Raw genomic sequence first — 16702 nt, 5'->3', positions numbered from 1 at the left:
AAATACTCCATTTTATTCATGGTGTACACCAAATTCAATTATACAATGTGCAACAAGTGCATTTGGTAAACTGAATTTGCAAAATTCTTCATTATTTCAGATTTACATGTGCTTATTTCTGGCTATTGCCTTACTTGATTCCATTTACGTAGTTTATCGACCTCCAGTGTTCAGTACCATGTGCTATTATTTTGAGGCACACAATGTGCCTTTGGTTGCAGCTTAAGCAAACCACAACTAAAATTTGATGTGCAATTTTGTTTCACTGAATTTCTGCAAATAATTCATGATTTGCTAAGTACTCAAAGATGTCCCATTAATTAATGGAAATCATACAGAGAATGGATTACTATAAGTGGATTTGGATAACTGTGCACTTCAAAACAAGGCCTAATTAATCAGCTCATCTCACCGTAAAAAATCAATGGAAACAAACAGAGCATGCGAACATGATAACAACATTTGTGTGGATGCAGAGAAGCGAGGTGGAAAGGGAGCGTACCACCTAGTAGGGCATGGCGACGGTCTTGGTGCCGGCGAGCGAGATGGTGCCGAAGCCGAAGAAGGCACAGGCGGAGCCGGTGAAGAGGATGAGCCACGATGGGAGGCGGTTGGCGAGCGGCCCCGGGACGAGCCACGTTTTCATCGATGTCGTTGGCGACGCCCAGCATGGTGAGACGCCTCCTTGACGGCGTGCGAGTAGAGCGGCAAGACGTAGGCGCTCCTGGCCACCACGTGCACCCACACTGGCGTTGCGAGCCCCACCCATGGCGACCAGCTCCTTGCCTTCACCTTCCCCAACCCTCCGCTGCCCGCCATCCTCCTCTCTCTACCCCCCTTTCGCGCCGCACTCGTGAAGGACGACAGTAGCGCTAGCTGCTCTAGCGTCGCTCGGGTCCTGCTCCAGATCCGTCGCCTCACATCCAGCGACGGTGCATGGAGATCCAGCGCCTCCGTCGCATAGAAACCCGTCGCCAGCGAAAAAGACTCGATCTTTTTGACCTCCGGTGTGTGAGTGGAGGTGGGATGTGAGGCTGGGTGGTGGGAAGAAAGGGGTCGGTGGAAGAGGTCGGGGATGGGGAAAGGGAGAGGATGGCGACGGTGATCCAGGAGAGGAGAGCGAGCTGGTCGAAGTGAGTGAGTGGAGGGGTAATTTCGAAAAGTCCAAAGATCTCTTAACGTGCGGAAAATTTGCCTACCAAACCTAAAACGTCTTATAATTCGGTATGGAGGGAGTAAGGGCTTGTTTGGGACTGCTCTACTTCATAAAATCAGTTTCGCTCCATCAAATCCACTTTGGAGCAGTTTCATACAGAAGTTGTATCTCTTTTAAGTGAGTGTTTGGCTTTTATCTAGCTCAAGCTTCAAGAATGAAAAATTTGATGGAAATGATATATCTGATTGGATAAGTTTAGACAAAGGAGGAGTATCCACTTACTGGTGGCAGTAGTGGGTAATTTCCTTTCAACTCCACCTTCTACATTTTTTTAAGCACCTCCTAAAGAGCTCCATAGAAAACATGAAGTTGTATCCTAAATTCTAGTTTTTTTAGGAAACAACATGTCATGAAGCTATCTCGTTTAGCTTGCATTTTTTAAAGGGGAGTGATCTGCGCCGGCGCGCCGGTCCAAACTTTCGGCCGACCGCGCGCGAGCCGCAGGATCCACCAACCTCGCGTCATCCGCACCGTTGGATCGGCATGCAACATCCCCCCCTATGCAGCAAAATTTCGATGCGATGCAACAATTTTTTCAACGGTTGCAACAAAAACAAAAATTGTAGCAAAAAAATATATCTAGGTGACCGTAGCAAAAAAACAAAGCCGAGGGTGCGTGGTAGCAAAAGTCAAACGCCGGTTGTAGTAAATATTTACGTGACGTGTATGCAACTTTTTTAGTGAATGGTTGCAACAAAACATGATGCCGGTTGTAGCAAAAATTAACACGGTTGTAGCAAAAGTAAAAAACATCGATTGTAACGAAAAATCCGACGAAATGAAGTTGTAACCAAACGTATATGCAGCTTTTTACTGAACAAATGTAACAAATTTACACGAGAAAAAAAGTTGCATGAAAAACATTTGTATCAAAAAAAATACACGGTTGCAGCAAATGTTATGAAAAAATGCTGCAAGCATCTGCCAGCGGGACAGGCGGATGGAAAAAATGTTGCATGGGCCTGCGTGCGCGAGGGACGACCAGCGGATCGGTTCGGCAGGTGCGCCGCGTAGAAACGATTCCCTTCGAAGTGAAATATGATCCAAAATCTGTGAAGGCCTAACAGCTTCGGAATTCCCTTGCAAGAAAAAAAAACCCTTCGAGATCAGATTTTATTTCTGGGAATACGAGAACTACCGAAAACGCCCCTCTTCTTTCTTATAGCCCAAGCCATCCCGTCTTCCCGGAGATGGAGAGACCCCCCCTCCAAAACTTTCCCCAATCCAATCTTCCAATCCAATCTTCACTCTTTCTCCTGGAACCCTAAGCCCCCTCAGGTACATGACCCACCCTTCCTCGTCCTCCTCCTCCGCCCCGGTGGCCGCCCCGGATGACCCGACCTCCCTCGCCCCGGGCTTCCGCTTCCACCCAACAGACGAGGAGCTCGTCTCCTACTACCTCAAGCGCAAGGTGCTCGGCCGCCCGCTCAAGGTCGACGCCATCGCCGAAGTAGACCTCTACAAGCTCGAGCCATGGGACCTCCCCGCGAGGTCGCGCCTCCGCAGCCGCGACTCCCAGTGGTACTTCTTCAGCCGCCTCGACCGCAAGCATGCCAACCGCGCGCGCACCAACCGCGCCACTGCAGGAGGCTACTGGAAGACCACCGGCAAGGACAGGGAGGTCCGCCATGGCGCTAGGGTCGTCGGGATGAAGAAGACGCTCGTCTTCCACGCTGGCCGCGCGCCTAAGGGCGAGCGCACCAACTGGGTCATGCACGAGTATCGCCTTGAGGGCGATGGCGCAGCCGGGATCCCACAGGTATTGTCACTTCCGACGCCGCGATGGACTTGTCGATTAGATATTGGACTTCTAGCGATTTTTTTTCATACCTGATGATCCCAGTGGGCGTTGTGCTATTATGACTGTACCAGGTTTTTTACCCGGTTTTTTACTGCGAGTCGGGTGCAAAATTTTCGATCGCTAGGGTGGCAATGTTCTGTTTTAGTTGCTAATGCGCTTAAATGCAATATAGTGATCTGATTTTCAAACCATTGTGCACAGGATTCATTTGTAGTGTGCCGAATCTTCCAGAAGGCTGGGCCTGGTCCTCAAAACGGGGCACAGTATGGAGCACCCTTCGTCGAGGAGGAGTGGGAGGCTGATGAGGATGATGATTTTGGTCCTCTGCCTGTGGAGAGGAACCTCGTTGTTGAGCATGAGGCTCCTGGTGCTATGGAGAAAGGATATCTTCAGATGAATGATCTCATTCAGGTATACCTACAACTTGCATGATTTTCTACTCACTGCTTGTTTTAGTAAAAGAAGTCCCTAGTTGAGTATCAAATGCTATATACTGTAAAAGTCACTTTGTGTTGCATGCTTACAGTTTGAGTTGTACATAGATCAACTGGAGTAGGCACTGAATTTGTTAGCCTTCTGTATCTAAGATAATAACACATGTAGTTCTATTTCCTTGCATTTGTCCATATGTACAATCAGGAGGGGTGGCATACCAGCTCGTGTTTGTGTGTGTGACAGCGCTCTTTGGGAGACAACGCCCAACTCCTCTTATAGATGGGTGGTACATATCTATCAACCGAAAATCCATTTCTGAGCCCAGGCTCATCTGCACCCGCGTTGAATAAAAACATCAAAACAATTACTTAAAAATTCAAAAAATCCCATTTTCTTTGGGTGGTAGATAATTTGATGTGTGAGGTCTGCTCCAATTTTTGAATAATTTGGGCATCTGAGCAGCTCTCGGCAAAAAATACAAATTCAGGGTCTCTAAAAATGTTCACTGTTCATGCACTGTTTTAACCCGATTTGCCTTTTTTGCTGAGAGCTGCTCAGAAATCCAAATGATTCAAAAATTGGAGCGGACCTCACGCATCAAGTTATCTACCACCCAAAAAACATTTGGAATTTTTTGAATTTTGTTAGTATTTGTTTTGATTTTTCTTCTGACCAGGTGCAGATGTTGTCATATGCCATGTTACAGTCCTTGTTCTCAGTCCCCCTGTTGCCCTGAGCTGACATGAGTAAGGCTCATGACCCTAGCATCAAGTTTTTCCTTAATGAAGAAGAATCAATTTCCACATGTTTTGTCCTATCATGATGAATCGGGTCATTGGCAATGCTTATAGCTGACTGATTGTCGCACCACACTCTCAAGAGGGTTCCTTCCTCAGAAATTTCAACTCGCTCAGTAGATTCTCCACCCAGAGCATCTCACTTAACCCTTGAGATAATTGGTAGCCCCCTCTACATTGATGTCCGTGGGTGACAGCTCGATCTTCTGAATAACTTCCTGTCGAGGAGCGACCGTCCTGGAGTTTGAGCCCGCGAGGAACCGAATGAGCTGCTTGACAGCCTCAACAAGTCCTTTTGGCTCATCCATCTTCCCGATCAGTTACACGCAGCAGCTACTTACCCTTCTTCCCCCCCCCCCCCCCCCCTGGCCACACACAGCAACAGCAGTAGCCCCGGCAACACCCTCAGTACTTACTGCCTGCTCTTCCCTTTCCAGTCAGCCGCAACAAGCAGCATGACCTTCGTCTCCATTCAGCCACAGCAGCAAGCATCTCTGCTCCCATGTCCACACAGCAACAGTCCCAGCAAGCATGCACGCACACCTTCTTCCTACCATGGAGCAACAGCAGCAAGCAACAACACCTCAGCACCTGCACCCAGCAGCAGCAGCACAGCCAGCCTCCTCTAAACCTGCCTCTCCTCTGCTGCTTTCTCTCCGCCCAGAGCCTCAACTTCTCCGCCTCGCGCGCGCGCACAGCAGCCTCTTCTTCGGCGTGCAGGACCACCACCGATCCCTGTCGGACTCCGCAGCCTCGTCCGTCAGGCCCTGCTGAACCTGGCGTCTGATACCATGTAAAATCAGGAGGGGTAGCCTACGAGCTCGTGTTAGTGTGTGTGTGGCGGTGCTCTTTGGGAGACAACACCCAGCTCCTCCTCTTCTAGGTCTAGCACATAAGCTGGGCCCTATGGGCGTATACCGGTTCAACGCCATATGTGCCCTTGTCTTAGTTTAACTGATTAGCATATGAAAATTTTAGCAGGTTACAAACACTTTCTTATATTGCCCCTGTATGTACAATATTTTGATAAACTTTACATGTAAATAGTACTCCCTCCGTAAAGAAATATAAGAGCGTTTAGGTCATTACTTTAGTGATCTAAACACTCTTATATTTCTATACAGAGGGAGTACACAGTTACCCTAGCATGTAACAACCGGGAGACTTTGTATATACTTTCCATATCAAAATATGTCCTGCAATGTGCAATGTCTACGTAATGCCGATCCCATATATTACCTTATTGGGACAAATATGTTGAACATTGTGATACTCTATTTGGTTGTATGCTGCTTGATTGTCAACAACCACCTCATTTTGGCGAATATAATGTAGTAGCACATTTATCAGTGATTTTCCTTTTTTATGGACTTCTTGAAGCTGTACTTTGTGTCGGGACCATGTTCGTTAACTATTATACACCAGTTATTATTAGAAAATTGCAAAAAGACAGCTCCCTTGCCATTAGCATTGAAATGTTTTTGGATGCCTTCACATTTTCCATGGTCAAAGGGAGATGTTGATCGCATTTCATAGCCAGAGCTGGATTTTTTTTTCCACAATCCTGCCAGTATTTGTGCTCACAAAATTTGCTATCACATTGTCTGTTCCATCTTTTACTTAAAGTAAAAACAGGGCCGGGCCATAGATATACCGGGCCCAGGGGCAAGACAGCAATAAGGGGCCCTTGTTTACTCAAAAGCTCAAAATATTTTATATTTCAAAACCGAAGTAATATTTAATACATAGCATAGTCTGATGATCTTAATTTGGACTCTAAAACTGGCAGTACAATTTATTTATCGATCAAGTGAACTACATTGTGATAGTAATGAGATGTAGTTCGACAAAAGCTCTCTTTCCACATCCATATCGGTAGCATTTGTATTCTCAGTTGGTTGTTCTTCAGCACTTACTATGGCCAATTCCAGGGGATCTCTAGAAGAATTACCATGTTTGAAATATTTGTTAAGTGATCCTTTTTGGGATTTTACCTCTTCATCTTTTTGCTATTTTCTCTTCCTTTTGTTATTACCAGATAAATGCTTTCTAAAAGTCATATTACTTATCAAGAACGGTCAGCAAAAAATGATTAAAACAGGGAACAGAGGTACCTGAATATGGATGTAGAAGGCAAAATTAGCACATCCGCAGGTGGGAGACTGGCAGTCAGTAGGAACACTAACACATAACCACGAACGGCCCTTCTCCAGTTCAGTTGTTCGTGAAATCACGAGGACTCGGACCAGGCCTCACCTTCAGCCCCTCCCCTCAAATAGATCCACTGAAGTGACGAAGCCTGAAGAAGTGAAGATAAGAAGAAGAGATTCAGGGTCATCGGTGGGCACATCTATGATCTATTTTACTGAAAGGAGGAAGGGGATCACGGGGAAGAGGAAAATAAGAACGTGTATCGTCTCTCTGTCTCCAACGTCTAGCTGATGGGGAAGGAAGGCGAGCAAATTGGGGAGCTGATTTGCTCCTTTAGTCTCCATTAATGGCCGGCGGCGATCTTGGAATCGGAGACGGCACGGGAGCGGCGGCGCTGTTCTGGGATTCTGCGATTTGGGAGGAGTCGAGGTCTCTTTAATCTTGCTACGCTCAGGCCTGCGTTCTGCGCTCGCTAATATTTTTTTCTGGGCTTCCTACGTATACTACAACCTACAGGGGGAGTATTACCTGGGTTGGGGCCCCTCCCTTCTGGGGGCCCAGGGCGTGCGCCCCGTTTGCCCGGCCTATGGGCCGGCCCTGAGTAAAAAGAAGTGGTTTGTGAATGAAATTATGGATATCTGTATTTTCCCCATAAATCTGTAGAATGATGATTGATGACACATAGTTTCATTTCAATCTATTGTTTGTATGTTGAGGAAAAAGGTTCATAACCTTACTGAGCATGTTTTCTGTCATGTTGGGTCTAAATTATTGTATCTTTCTCTGCACAGGGATGCTCCACTTCCTTCAGCATTGGGATTTAGCTTGTTTTACTTGCATTAACGAATTCTATGCCATGCTGTCCTGCAAGACTGCTGACATGCATTGTCTTTTTGACATACATCTTTGTATTTCCATGAGGGTTAACTAGCAAGTATGAGATAACGACACACAAGAGTCATGATGTCATAGTATTCACTATTCAGGTCTATGAACACTAAAAAGGTTGTAATTATGTGTTGTCTTTTTTGTCTTTAATAACTTCATAGATGCCGACGCCATCTTTGACTTTTCGGATGGTCTGCGGCGCCATAAACTCTGTAACCAGTAAATATCAGACGAGACGGTGTGAACTTCACAGGTCTGCGTGCCATAGATGATTTTTAACATATATATTCTATACCTAACAGTCTGCGTGTGAACTTCACAGGTCTGCGTATTCTATAAGCTACAATTCTGTTGAACATAATAATTCTTTAGCATACTATTTATCCATACAGGACTACTTTTTTACTTTATTTGCGTGCAATTATGCTTTATGGGTAATTTCTTTGTTTTGCTCTGATAATTTCTGTACCTAATATAATATGCTAGTTTTTGTAACACACTTTCCCCCTCCAATTCAGGACTTGGCGGGTCAAAATGAGAACGGCAGTGTTGCTTTGCCAGTTTCTGACACTTCAAATACCAGCAGCCATTCTGAAGATGTAGAAGGAAATTCAGGGGACATTTTGAATGACCCAAGTCTTGGTTCTAATTTTCTTCAGTATATTCATCCTGGAGAACAAAATAGCCCAATGCTTAACGGAAATATGTTATCTAATGCCAATGTTGGAGATTTTCTTAATAGTTCTAGCCCGAATGATGAATTCCTAGAGCTGAAGGATTTGGAGTTACCTATAGGCAATGATTCCACTATCTGGCCTTCTGATGGTTGGGCCTGGAAAACTCCTTTCTCCTCGGATGCTGTAAATGGGGCCAACAATGAGGTTCCTCCGATCATTGGTGATCAGCCTTTCCAGCCAGATGAGCTGGCCCAGTTGTTGCAGACACTACAAGATGACTCCTCCCCGTTGGGCTCAACTAGCACTGATCTTCCATACTCTTCTATTACAAATTCTGTCAAGCCAGAAGATGATTCTCTGATGTTTTTTGATGCGCCCTTTGACACGTTGTTCAGTGATGGATTTAGACAGACGAATGGATTTCTTGGCTCCCCAGCAACCATTCTATCTGGTATCGAGACACTGGATGATGGTATCCCATACTATGATGCAATGGACGATAACTTATTTAATGATATGATGTGCTCTGTACAGCAGTCGGCTGGGAGCAGCTCCCATGTCTTTAATGGCCCAGTTCTTACTCAAGAGGTATGCTACCAGTTACATGTAAGAGATGAACTTGTTGCACTTTGTGCTGATCATTGATGTACTTATTGCTATTGGAGATGACACACAAATTTTACTTTTATACAGGTCAACAATCCCAACTATACATATAGTCCAACTCAAAAGGTTGTAGAACCTAATTTTGTAGTTGGTGCCCCGTCGTCCGCTAGGTTACCTGAAGCTGGTAGTCAGTTAAATTGTGTTGTTTTACCAGGTAATGTTATTATGGAAAAGAACTGGCCAGCTATATCTTACTATGTTTTGCTGTTTAGTACGTATTCAACTATTCATAGTACCTCTTTCACCCAGTATCCCCATCTATGTTGCCCTGAGGGACGTTTGCAGTTATATTTACTTGCCCTGATTAAGCAAGAAAGATCATTTTGTGCATCTTGAAAAGAAACACAAACTTTTAGTTGTGCTTAATCAGGCCAATGTTAGCAATGGCTGGTCTTGAGTTTCCTTGCCGTTAACTTGGGTGTTGTAGCTGTAAATGAAGATTACTGAAAGGTTTTGGTATTGTGTTTGGCAGATTCTCGGGCTAAGAATGGGTCCATGGGAAAGCGTTTTGTAAAGATGCTGGATTCAATCTCGGCTCCCCCTGCTTTTGCAGCAGAGTTCCCAGGCAAATCCTTGTCTGGTGTGCACCCTAACACCATCAGTGTGTCTACTGAAGTAATCAGCATAGGAAGCTTAACTGTTGCTTCTCGACAAGGTAAGTGGTCGTTCCAGAAGGATGAAGACATGGAGCTGCTTTTCTCTTCCACAGGTTTCCAGCCTGATAATCGCATACACTATGGTGGCTGCAACACGGTGACTGCGGTGCTGCGTGGCGGCTTCTGTCTCTTTTTTCTGTCAGCAATAATGCTCCTGGTGAGCTACGAGGTGGGCCTGTGCATCTACGGCAAGTAACCTGCCCGCCCGCCCGGTATCGGTATAAAAAGATTATTATGACGTTAGGTAATTGTATGTTTATTGAGGCTTGAACTGGGGATCTCCTTGCATGACATGACCTCCTTGTGCGTTTGTTAAATTCGACAGCATTAGCGGTACCGTTTTGCAGCCCCGAGAGTTAGTGCTGTATCTATGAACTCATCCAGTGCTATTAGTATTTTAGAACTGCTTAATAATCAGTGCATGGTGTTGCTGCAATTATTCATGTTCGTTAGGCAGTTTTAGCGTGGAATGTTGTAAATACAAAATAGTATTAAGTTGGCGGTTGAATCCCAGCTCAGGATGCTTCTCCTGAGATTATATATGTTGTTATCGCAAGGTTTGAACAAAATTCTAAACTACGGAGCAGGCTGACACTTCTCGTGAGATTCTATATCTCCCCTCAAGGTCGATCGATATCTACCGTGTTGGGAGGCTATGCTGCCGCATCTGCGGTTATTTGGCCCATAATGAAAACTAGATAATCTCAAAATGTGTAGACGTGATTATGTGCTCCTTTCGTTTCAAAATAGTGTCTCAACTTTATACTTCGTCTGTTTAGAAATACTTGTCATAGGAATGAATGTATAAAGATGTATTTTAGTTTTAGATACATCTATTTTTATATATTTATGTGATAAGTAATTTTGAACGAAGGGAATACTAATTCTGGTATAAAATTGTACTCCCTCTGTTCTGGTGTATAAGTCACTTGGTTATGCACCCTGATCAAGACAGAAAGAGCTAATTAATATCGTTGCATGTAATGAATTAATCATTGTATATCGTGCTAGTTAGTCTCAAGTCATTAAAAATATATACGTCTCACGTTTTTTATTCATGTCAAAAAATAAAATAGAAGGTGAAAGTTAATGCATCGTGTCTTAAGTATTTCGTGCCTAAGTGTTTCGTAATTATTTGATTTTTGTAAGATGACTTATACACCGGAATGAAGAAAATACTAAATTTAAGACATTTATTTTAAAATGGAGGGAGTATTAACTATTTACTCACTGCCTCGTTTAGCTTTTCTTGCCATGAGCAAAAGAATCGGCCAATATAAAATGTGGGGGCATGTCACCGTCCATAAACAATTGTGGCCTCAGTGGCATGTCACCGTCCCTCCCCCGGGAGCTCCTACTCAGCACCGGTTGGTGCTGCGCGCGAGCCGGCCCAGCAAGGTGCTAAAAGGCAAAATGCGAAAGAAAAAATACATGTTTATTCAGTTGAATTAGGAATCGAACCCTTGGTGCTAATTTGAGTACAATGCACGTCAACCACCAGCGCAACCTCCCTTTGCTGTTTATTAGAGGAAATAACAATTATTTGACCTTCTTTTAGTACGAACATTAAATATATACCATCTATAAATTATTTGAATAAAGTAAACATAAATTCTAAATTTCAAAAGCATTCACAAAAACCACAAATTGAAAGAACTCAAAATTTTGAAAAAGGTTAGTACGAATTAACAAAACTTTGCAAAAATGGAAAAAGTTTGTGAATTTGAAAATAATTCATTGAATTTGGAAAAAGGTCTACCAAACCTGGAAAAGTTCATCGAATTTGAAAAACGTACACCGATTTTGCAAAAGTTCATCGATTTTGACAAAAAGTTCATCGACTTCGAAAAAGTTCATCGACTTTGAAAAATAGTTCATCACATTTTCAAAAAGGTTCACGTATTTTAATAAAGTTCATAGACTTTCAAAAAAAGTTGAAAGAAAAGTTAATTAACTTTGAAAAAAGTTCATGAATTTTAAAAAAAGTATATTAAATTTGAAAAAAGGTTCACATATTTGAATAAAGTTCATCAACTTTTAAATAAAGTTCACCAATTTGAAAGATAAGTTCATTGACTTTGAAAAAAGTTCATCAAATTTGAAAAAAAGGTCCATCGATTTTCAAAATAAGATTAGCGATTTTGAAAGTAAGTTCATCAAATTTCAGAAAGTATAGGTATTTTTGAAAAAGTTCATAAATTATGAAGAAAAGTTGTGGAATTTGAGAAAGTTCATCGATATTGAAAAAAGTTCGTTGAATTCAAAAAAAAGTTCATCAAATTATAAAAATAGATCATGAAATTTGAGGAAAGTTCATCAAATTAGAGAAAAGTTCATTGATTTTGAAAAAAAAGTTAATAAATTTTAAAAAGTTCATCGATTGTATTATATAAAACACAAAAATGAAACATCGTTAATTTAAAAAACAAACATGTATTTGAAACATGAACAAAAAGAGAAAATGAAACACAAATAAAAACCTCCCCGAAATGACCACGGAAAACCGGTTTGGGAAGCTTACCAAAATCGAAGGATTCCTGCAAATGTAGAGAATAAAGAAAGCAAAAGCAATGTATAAATCACTTGTAGCTGGATGGCGTGGTGGTTACTTTTGATGTACCTTTTCGTGAACATTTTTACAGAATAAAACAGGACATACATGGGCCGACCTAGCTCGCTAGCGGAGTGGCTGTGCTGCATGCGCGCGCGTGTGCAAATGGGCGCTTAAGCAGCAAATAGGAAATCCCCCTCCCCGTCCCAAGGAGCAGTGCGCGAAGCTTGGACTCGCCCGCCAAAATCAACGAGAATCGCTTCAAATCAGGCCTATCCAATTTTCAATCGGAAGCGACACTATTATGGTTGGAATGGAGATTATTGTGACGGTTGGACTTAAAACTGTTACAATGTAAGATCGAACGAGAGAGCAAGCGAGAGCAAATGATTGAATTTGTTATTTATTCTATTGAAGATCATAATATATATTCAAGGCAACATACGTGAATGAAGAGGTGTTTCAAGGCAACATACGTGAATGAAGAGATGCGTCCGTTCGTAGGGATGCGAGGGAGCGTTGTGACCATTGCCGAAGCAACCGCGCGAGATATTACACAAAAAGGATTATCATTTTGGCATCGAGGTATTTTGCCGCAGGACCTCCCCTACAGTATCGTCACCGTAGTAGAGTTTAACCACCAAATTCGGGATGGATTGGTGTGGTTCCTCTACGCCTAGGACACGAGTATATCAAACCATGAATGAGGAAAGACATGAGATAAATATTGTCTAGTAATTGTGAAGCCCCAATTCTCTACTAAAAGGGACACCACAAGTTCTGTGCCCTCCCTCTCTATCTAGCCAAGAGATGGAAGGGCAGTTTTTTTTTGGTTTTTTCATCTTTTTCATCAAAGTGTTGAACAATGAAGATAGATGGCAAGTGCCTGATCGATTTGATTAGGCCGTGTAGGAACAAGGTTTAAACCACAAAGTTTGTGGCTGACTGATATGGCTCACCATCATTTAGCTATTGCATTTATTTTTCTCATTGCGGGTCACATGTATCGAACTAAGTTCGGAATTGGGCACAATATTAAAGATCTTTTGGAAGCGCATACTCCTCCAGGGGTCGATTAGGGCGTGGGCATAAGGGACTTTATGACACATTCAATCCATAACATCCCTTATTCAATCCATAATCAAGAATAATTAGGATTTCTAAAAAAATAAAAAAATAAAGGGTTCACTCATTGGAAAACCCAACCTTTCCCCGCATCCGGCACTAATCTATTTTTAACGTCTAATTAGAGCGGGGAATCATTCCAATTAGGAAGTTAAGCTCGTTGCTTTTTTATTTTACCAGAATTGGAGCCAGGCTCTATCCATTTATTCACTAGACCCAGAAAATCGTAATTTTGGATTCCATTCAGAAAAGGTTGATTTTATTACGACATGCTATTTTTTCCATTCATTAACTCTGAGGATTAGTCGTGGTCTTCTAGACTCTGCCAAGAGTTTGGATGAATTTGTTGTTTCATCCAAATGTGTAAAAGATCATAGTCGCACTTAAAAAACCGAGTACTCTACCATTGAGTTTGCAACCCAGATAAAAAAATGATCTTAGATACGATCGAAATCCAAAAATCAATGGAATTACACCACGCGCTTCTGTTAAAACATTGAACTAGCAAGACATCAAAAGAAAGAACTTATCGACCATGAAAAACACTCAAATGGCAAAACGAACAGGTCCGGTTAAATTCCACTAAAGTGAAAAAAGAGTGACCCTAATCACGACGGCCAAATTCTCCCTTGTAGTGATTTTTATCTGTATTTGATCAATAAGAGGAATGTTTGTTATGGTAAAACACGATGACATTTGTATAGGTTTAGCATTTTCATTATGTTCTGACAGAACAACAATTACTTAGATATGTACATATCGTTGGAAAAACAAAAAGGTCAGCAGGCCAGGTTTTACTACAATTACATGAAATGCATTTGGATAATATCCATTTTCGATTGGGTATGGCTTCAACCATTCTTGGGGCCCGCCAATTAGTCAACCATAAACATATTTTAGTTAATGGTCGTATAGTCAATATACCAAGTTTCCGTTGCAAACCCCGAGATATTATTACTATGAAAAGTAACCAAAGATCAAAAGGTGTGGTCCAAAATTATATTGCTTCATCAGACCCGGGGAAATTGCCAAAGCATTTGACGATTGACACATTGTAATATAAAGGACTAGTAAATAAAATCCTAGATAGGAAGTGGGCCGGTCTCAAAATAAATAAGTTGTTAGTTGTAGAATATTAATCTCGTCAGACTTGAACTTAACGAAAAAAGGAAAGGTTCATAGAATTTTGTTCCCCTTTGTAACGCCCAAGATGCGTTCCTATCCTTATTTTGACGCGAGGGCCTCGACAGGGATAGAAATGCATCTCGTTATTTCGCAAGAATGGATATCGTTACAAGTACATGTACTGAAAAGATGAGTATAAGGAGTTGGCTTACACTCGTCACAAGCTACATCAAGATCACATCAATCCAACAATATAGAGTCATCATGAAGAAGAGCACGGTCCATCTACATACAAAAACAAACGATGTCCATCCTTGCTACCCCAGGCTGCCGACCTCAAACCCATCTTAGATCGATGAAGAAGAAGAAGAAACTCCAAATAGCACAATCAGCGCGCTCACGTCAAAGTAACTGTTTACCTATACGTGCAACTGATGTTGTAGTAATCTGTGAGCCACAAGGGACTCAACAATCTCATTTTCAAAGGTATCAAGACTAGCAAAGCTTAATGGGTGAGGTATGGTTAAATGGTGAGGCTGCAACAAGCGACTAAGCATTTATTTGAGGTGGCTAACTTACGACTAAGCATTTATTTGAGGAGCTCACGAAAGAGACATTCACGGTTATGCACAGAGTTGACAAGTTTTAATTAAGTTTACTTCAAGTTATCTAGAACTGGATGTTAAACAAATTTTACAAGTTTGCCACATAACCGCGGGCACGACTTTCCGAAAGATTTAACCCTGCAGGGGTGCTCCAACTAGTCCATCACAAACTACCACACGCTGCGACGGAATAAACTCGATGAGGGAAAACCCGTGATCTCCTCGGGTTCATATTGGAAAACGTCAACCTCGAGATAGCCCAAAGTATCCTCGGCATCCCTTGCACAAGACGCTCGAGAAAGGTAGAACAAGTCCAGCAAGGCCGCCTGGCGTGTCGACGATCCCGATAGGAGCCGCGTATCTCGTAAACAGGACACGACACATGAGCACTATGTACGGTGTCCGGATAGACATCCCCCGAGTTGTCCCGGGTGGCCCCGCAAGTGGGTGTGTTTGGGACCAACACCAGCAGCACTGCCCCTCCGTGTATTATGTTGAATTACTTCTCGGGTTCATGACGCCCTATGTTTTTAGTATTAACATATTTTTTATGTTGGGCAAATATAGTACCAATGTTGGACATTGTCAGACAAATTTTATCCCAAAACGAAAGTCAAGGGGGTCCCCATAACAACCCCAAGCATGTTGGGAGCGCTCATTTATGGAACATAACACCGGTAGCCGAAACTAAGGCGACAAAGGTGGAACAAAACACCAGGATAGAAGGCCAAGGCTTCCACCTTTTATCAAGTATATAGGTGCATCTAATTAATTAGCAATAATATGGTGATATAACAAGGAACCCATGTTTTCACATGGAAGCAACTGCACCTGCAACTAGCAACGCTATCAAAAGGCTGAGCAAAGCGGTAACATAACCAAACAATGGTTTGCTAGGCTGTGGAAAGGTTAGAAGTTTTCATGGCAATGTTGGGAGGCTGATATTTAACAGGCGGTAGGCGCGAGATATAGCGATAGAAATGAAACAACTAGCATGGCAATGATAGTATTGGTATGTAGGGAAATGATCATCTTGCGTGTGATCTCGCTTGGAAGAAGAACGACTCCTTGAAGCAGATGAACCTAAGTAGTCGAACGGATCCTCACATTCGGACACGCTTGCGTAACTCTAGCGAGACGAAGCAAACCGGAAACAAGAATCAATACACGATATTCACTATGGCATATGCACGATATGATGCACAACCTAATATGATGCATGTCCATTGCAATTATGCAAGGCATGGCATGGCAAATCATAACAATCAAACACTACACATTAAGTGAAGCTCAATATGCAACGAGTTGCATATTGACGAAACTCCACATTTGAATTATTTAGTTCGCTCGTGTTTAGGTACACGGCAATATTAAATGTTTTTAAACATGGCAAGAGGTGAATCTCAAATAAACTACCTATCCAGGCATTTTAAATGAGGCAGGAAACGACATATAGCATTTCCGAAACGACCCCACGCATTAACTTCGAATCTGTCCAGATTTGACCTAATCACATTTTATGTTTGTTAAATGGCAAACAAAGTGGATCACGTGATTCTACTCGTCGTTCTAGTCCATTTACATATATGGCTCATCTCCAACGGAGCTATGATTAATTAACTACGAACTAAACCGTTTTTAACACATTGTCATGCAACCCAATGCAAACAACACAACTAACACTTTTAAATATGCACGAGAGTTGGAAAATATTAATCTACGCAAAATTCTACACATTTTACATATAAAAACTATTCGGGTCCGGCCCACGATTTAAAAGTTACAAACGTTTTAATATATGCAATTTTGTAAAAAAGAATAAAATCGCAGCACCTAAAAAATACTAAACGGGCCGAAATGCATACGGGCCAAAATAGGGGTATGACGCAAGATACTAAAACACACGCGGGGGCACTAGATAGAACGGGGTGCTCACGAGAGGGCCACTGGGCCGGCTCGGTGCGGCTGGTCTGGCTGGAGGAGGTGGGCCGACTGAGGCAGAGGGAGGC

General features: G+C 42.5%; 1 protein-coding gene across 2 annotated transcripts; it reads left to right on the top strand.

Annotated features, from left to right (window-relative positions):
• Window positions 1-2389: 2389 nt before the first annotated feature.
• LOC123413013 (NAC domain-containing protein 53-like) lies at window positions 2390-9829 on the top strand. Of its 2 annotated transcripts, none has more exons than XM_045105960.1 (5): window positions 2390-2975; window positions 3219-3428; window positions 7807-8553; window positions 8659-8785; window positions 9104-9829. In XM_045105960.1, exons 1-5 carry the CDS (start codon window positions 2499-2501, stop codon window positions 9481-9483), a joined length of 1941 nt encoding a protein of 646 aa, XP_044961895.1. In that variant the 5' UTR covers window positions 2390-2498; the 3' UTR covers window positions 9484-9829. The 2 variants fall into 2 exon arrangements, with proteins under 2 accessions (XP_044961895.1, XP_044961894.1); XM_045105959.1 differs by having other exon boundaries at window positions 7807-8571.
• Window positions 9830-16702: the final 6873 nt, after the last annotated feature.

This window comes from Hordeum vulgare, chromosome 7H (genome assembly GCF_904849725.1).
Source record: "Hordeum vulgare subsp. vulgare chromosome 7H, MorexV3_pseudomolecules_assembly, whole genome shotgun sequence".
In the NCBI taxonomy this organism is placed as follows: Eukaryota; Viridiplantae; Streptophyta; class Magnoliopsida; order Poales; family Poaceae; genus Hordeum; species Hordeum vulgare.
This window is presented reverse-complemented; position numbering and strand designations above follow the sequence as displayed.

Excerpts from the sequence above, each read along its gene's own strand:
- LOC123413013 (XM_045105959.1), top strand. The coding sequence starts at position 2,499 with ATGACCCACCCTTCCTCGTCCTCCTCCTCCGCCCCGGTGGCCGCCCCG. Across the intron at positions 2,976-3,218 it reads GCGCAGCCGGGATCCCACAG|GATTCATTTGTAGTGTGCCG; the intron begins GTATTGTCACTT and ends CATTGTGCACAG. Across the intron at positions 8,572-8,658 it reads AGGTATGCTACCAGTTACAT|GTCAACAATCCCAACTATAC; the intron begins GTAAGAGATGAA and ends ACTTTTATACAG.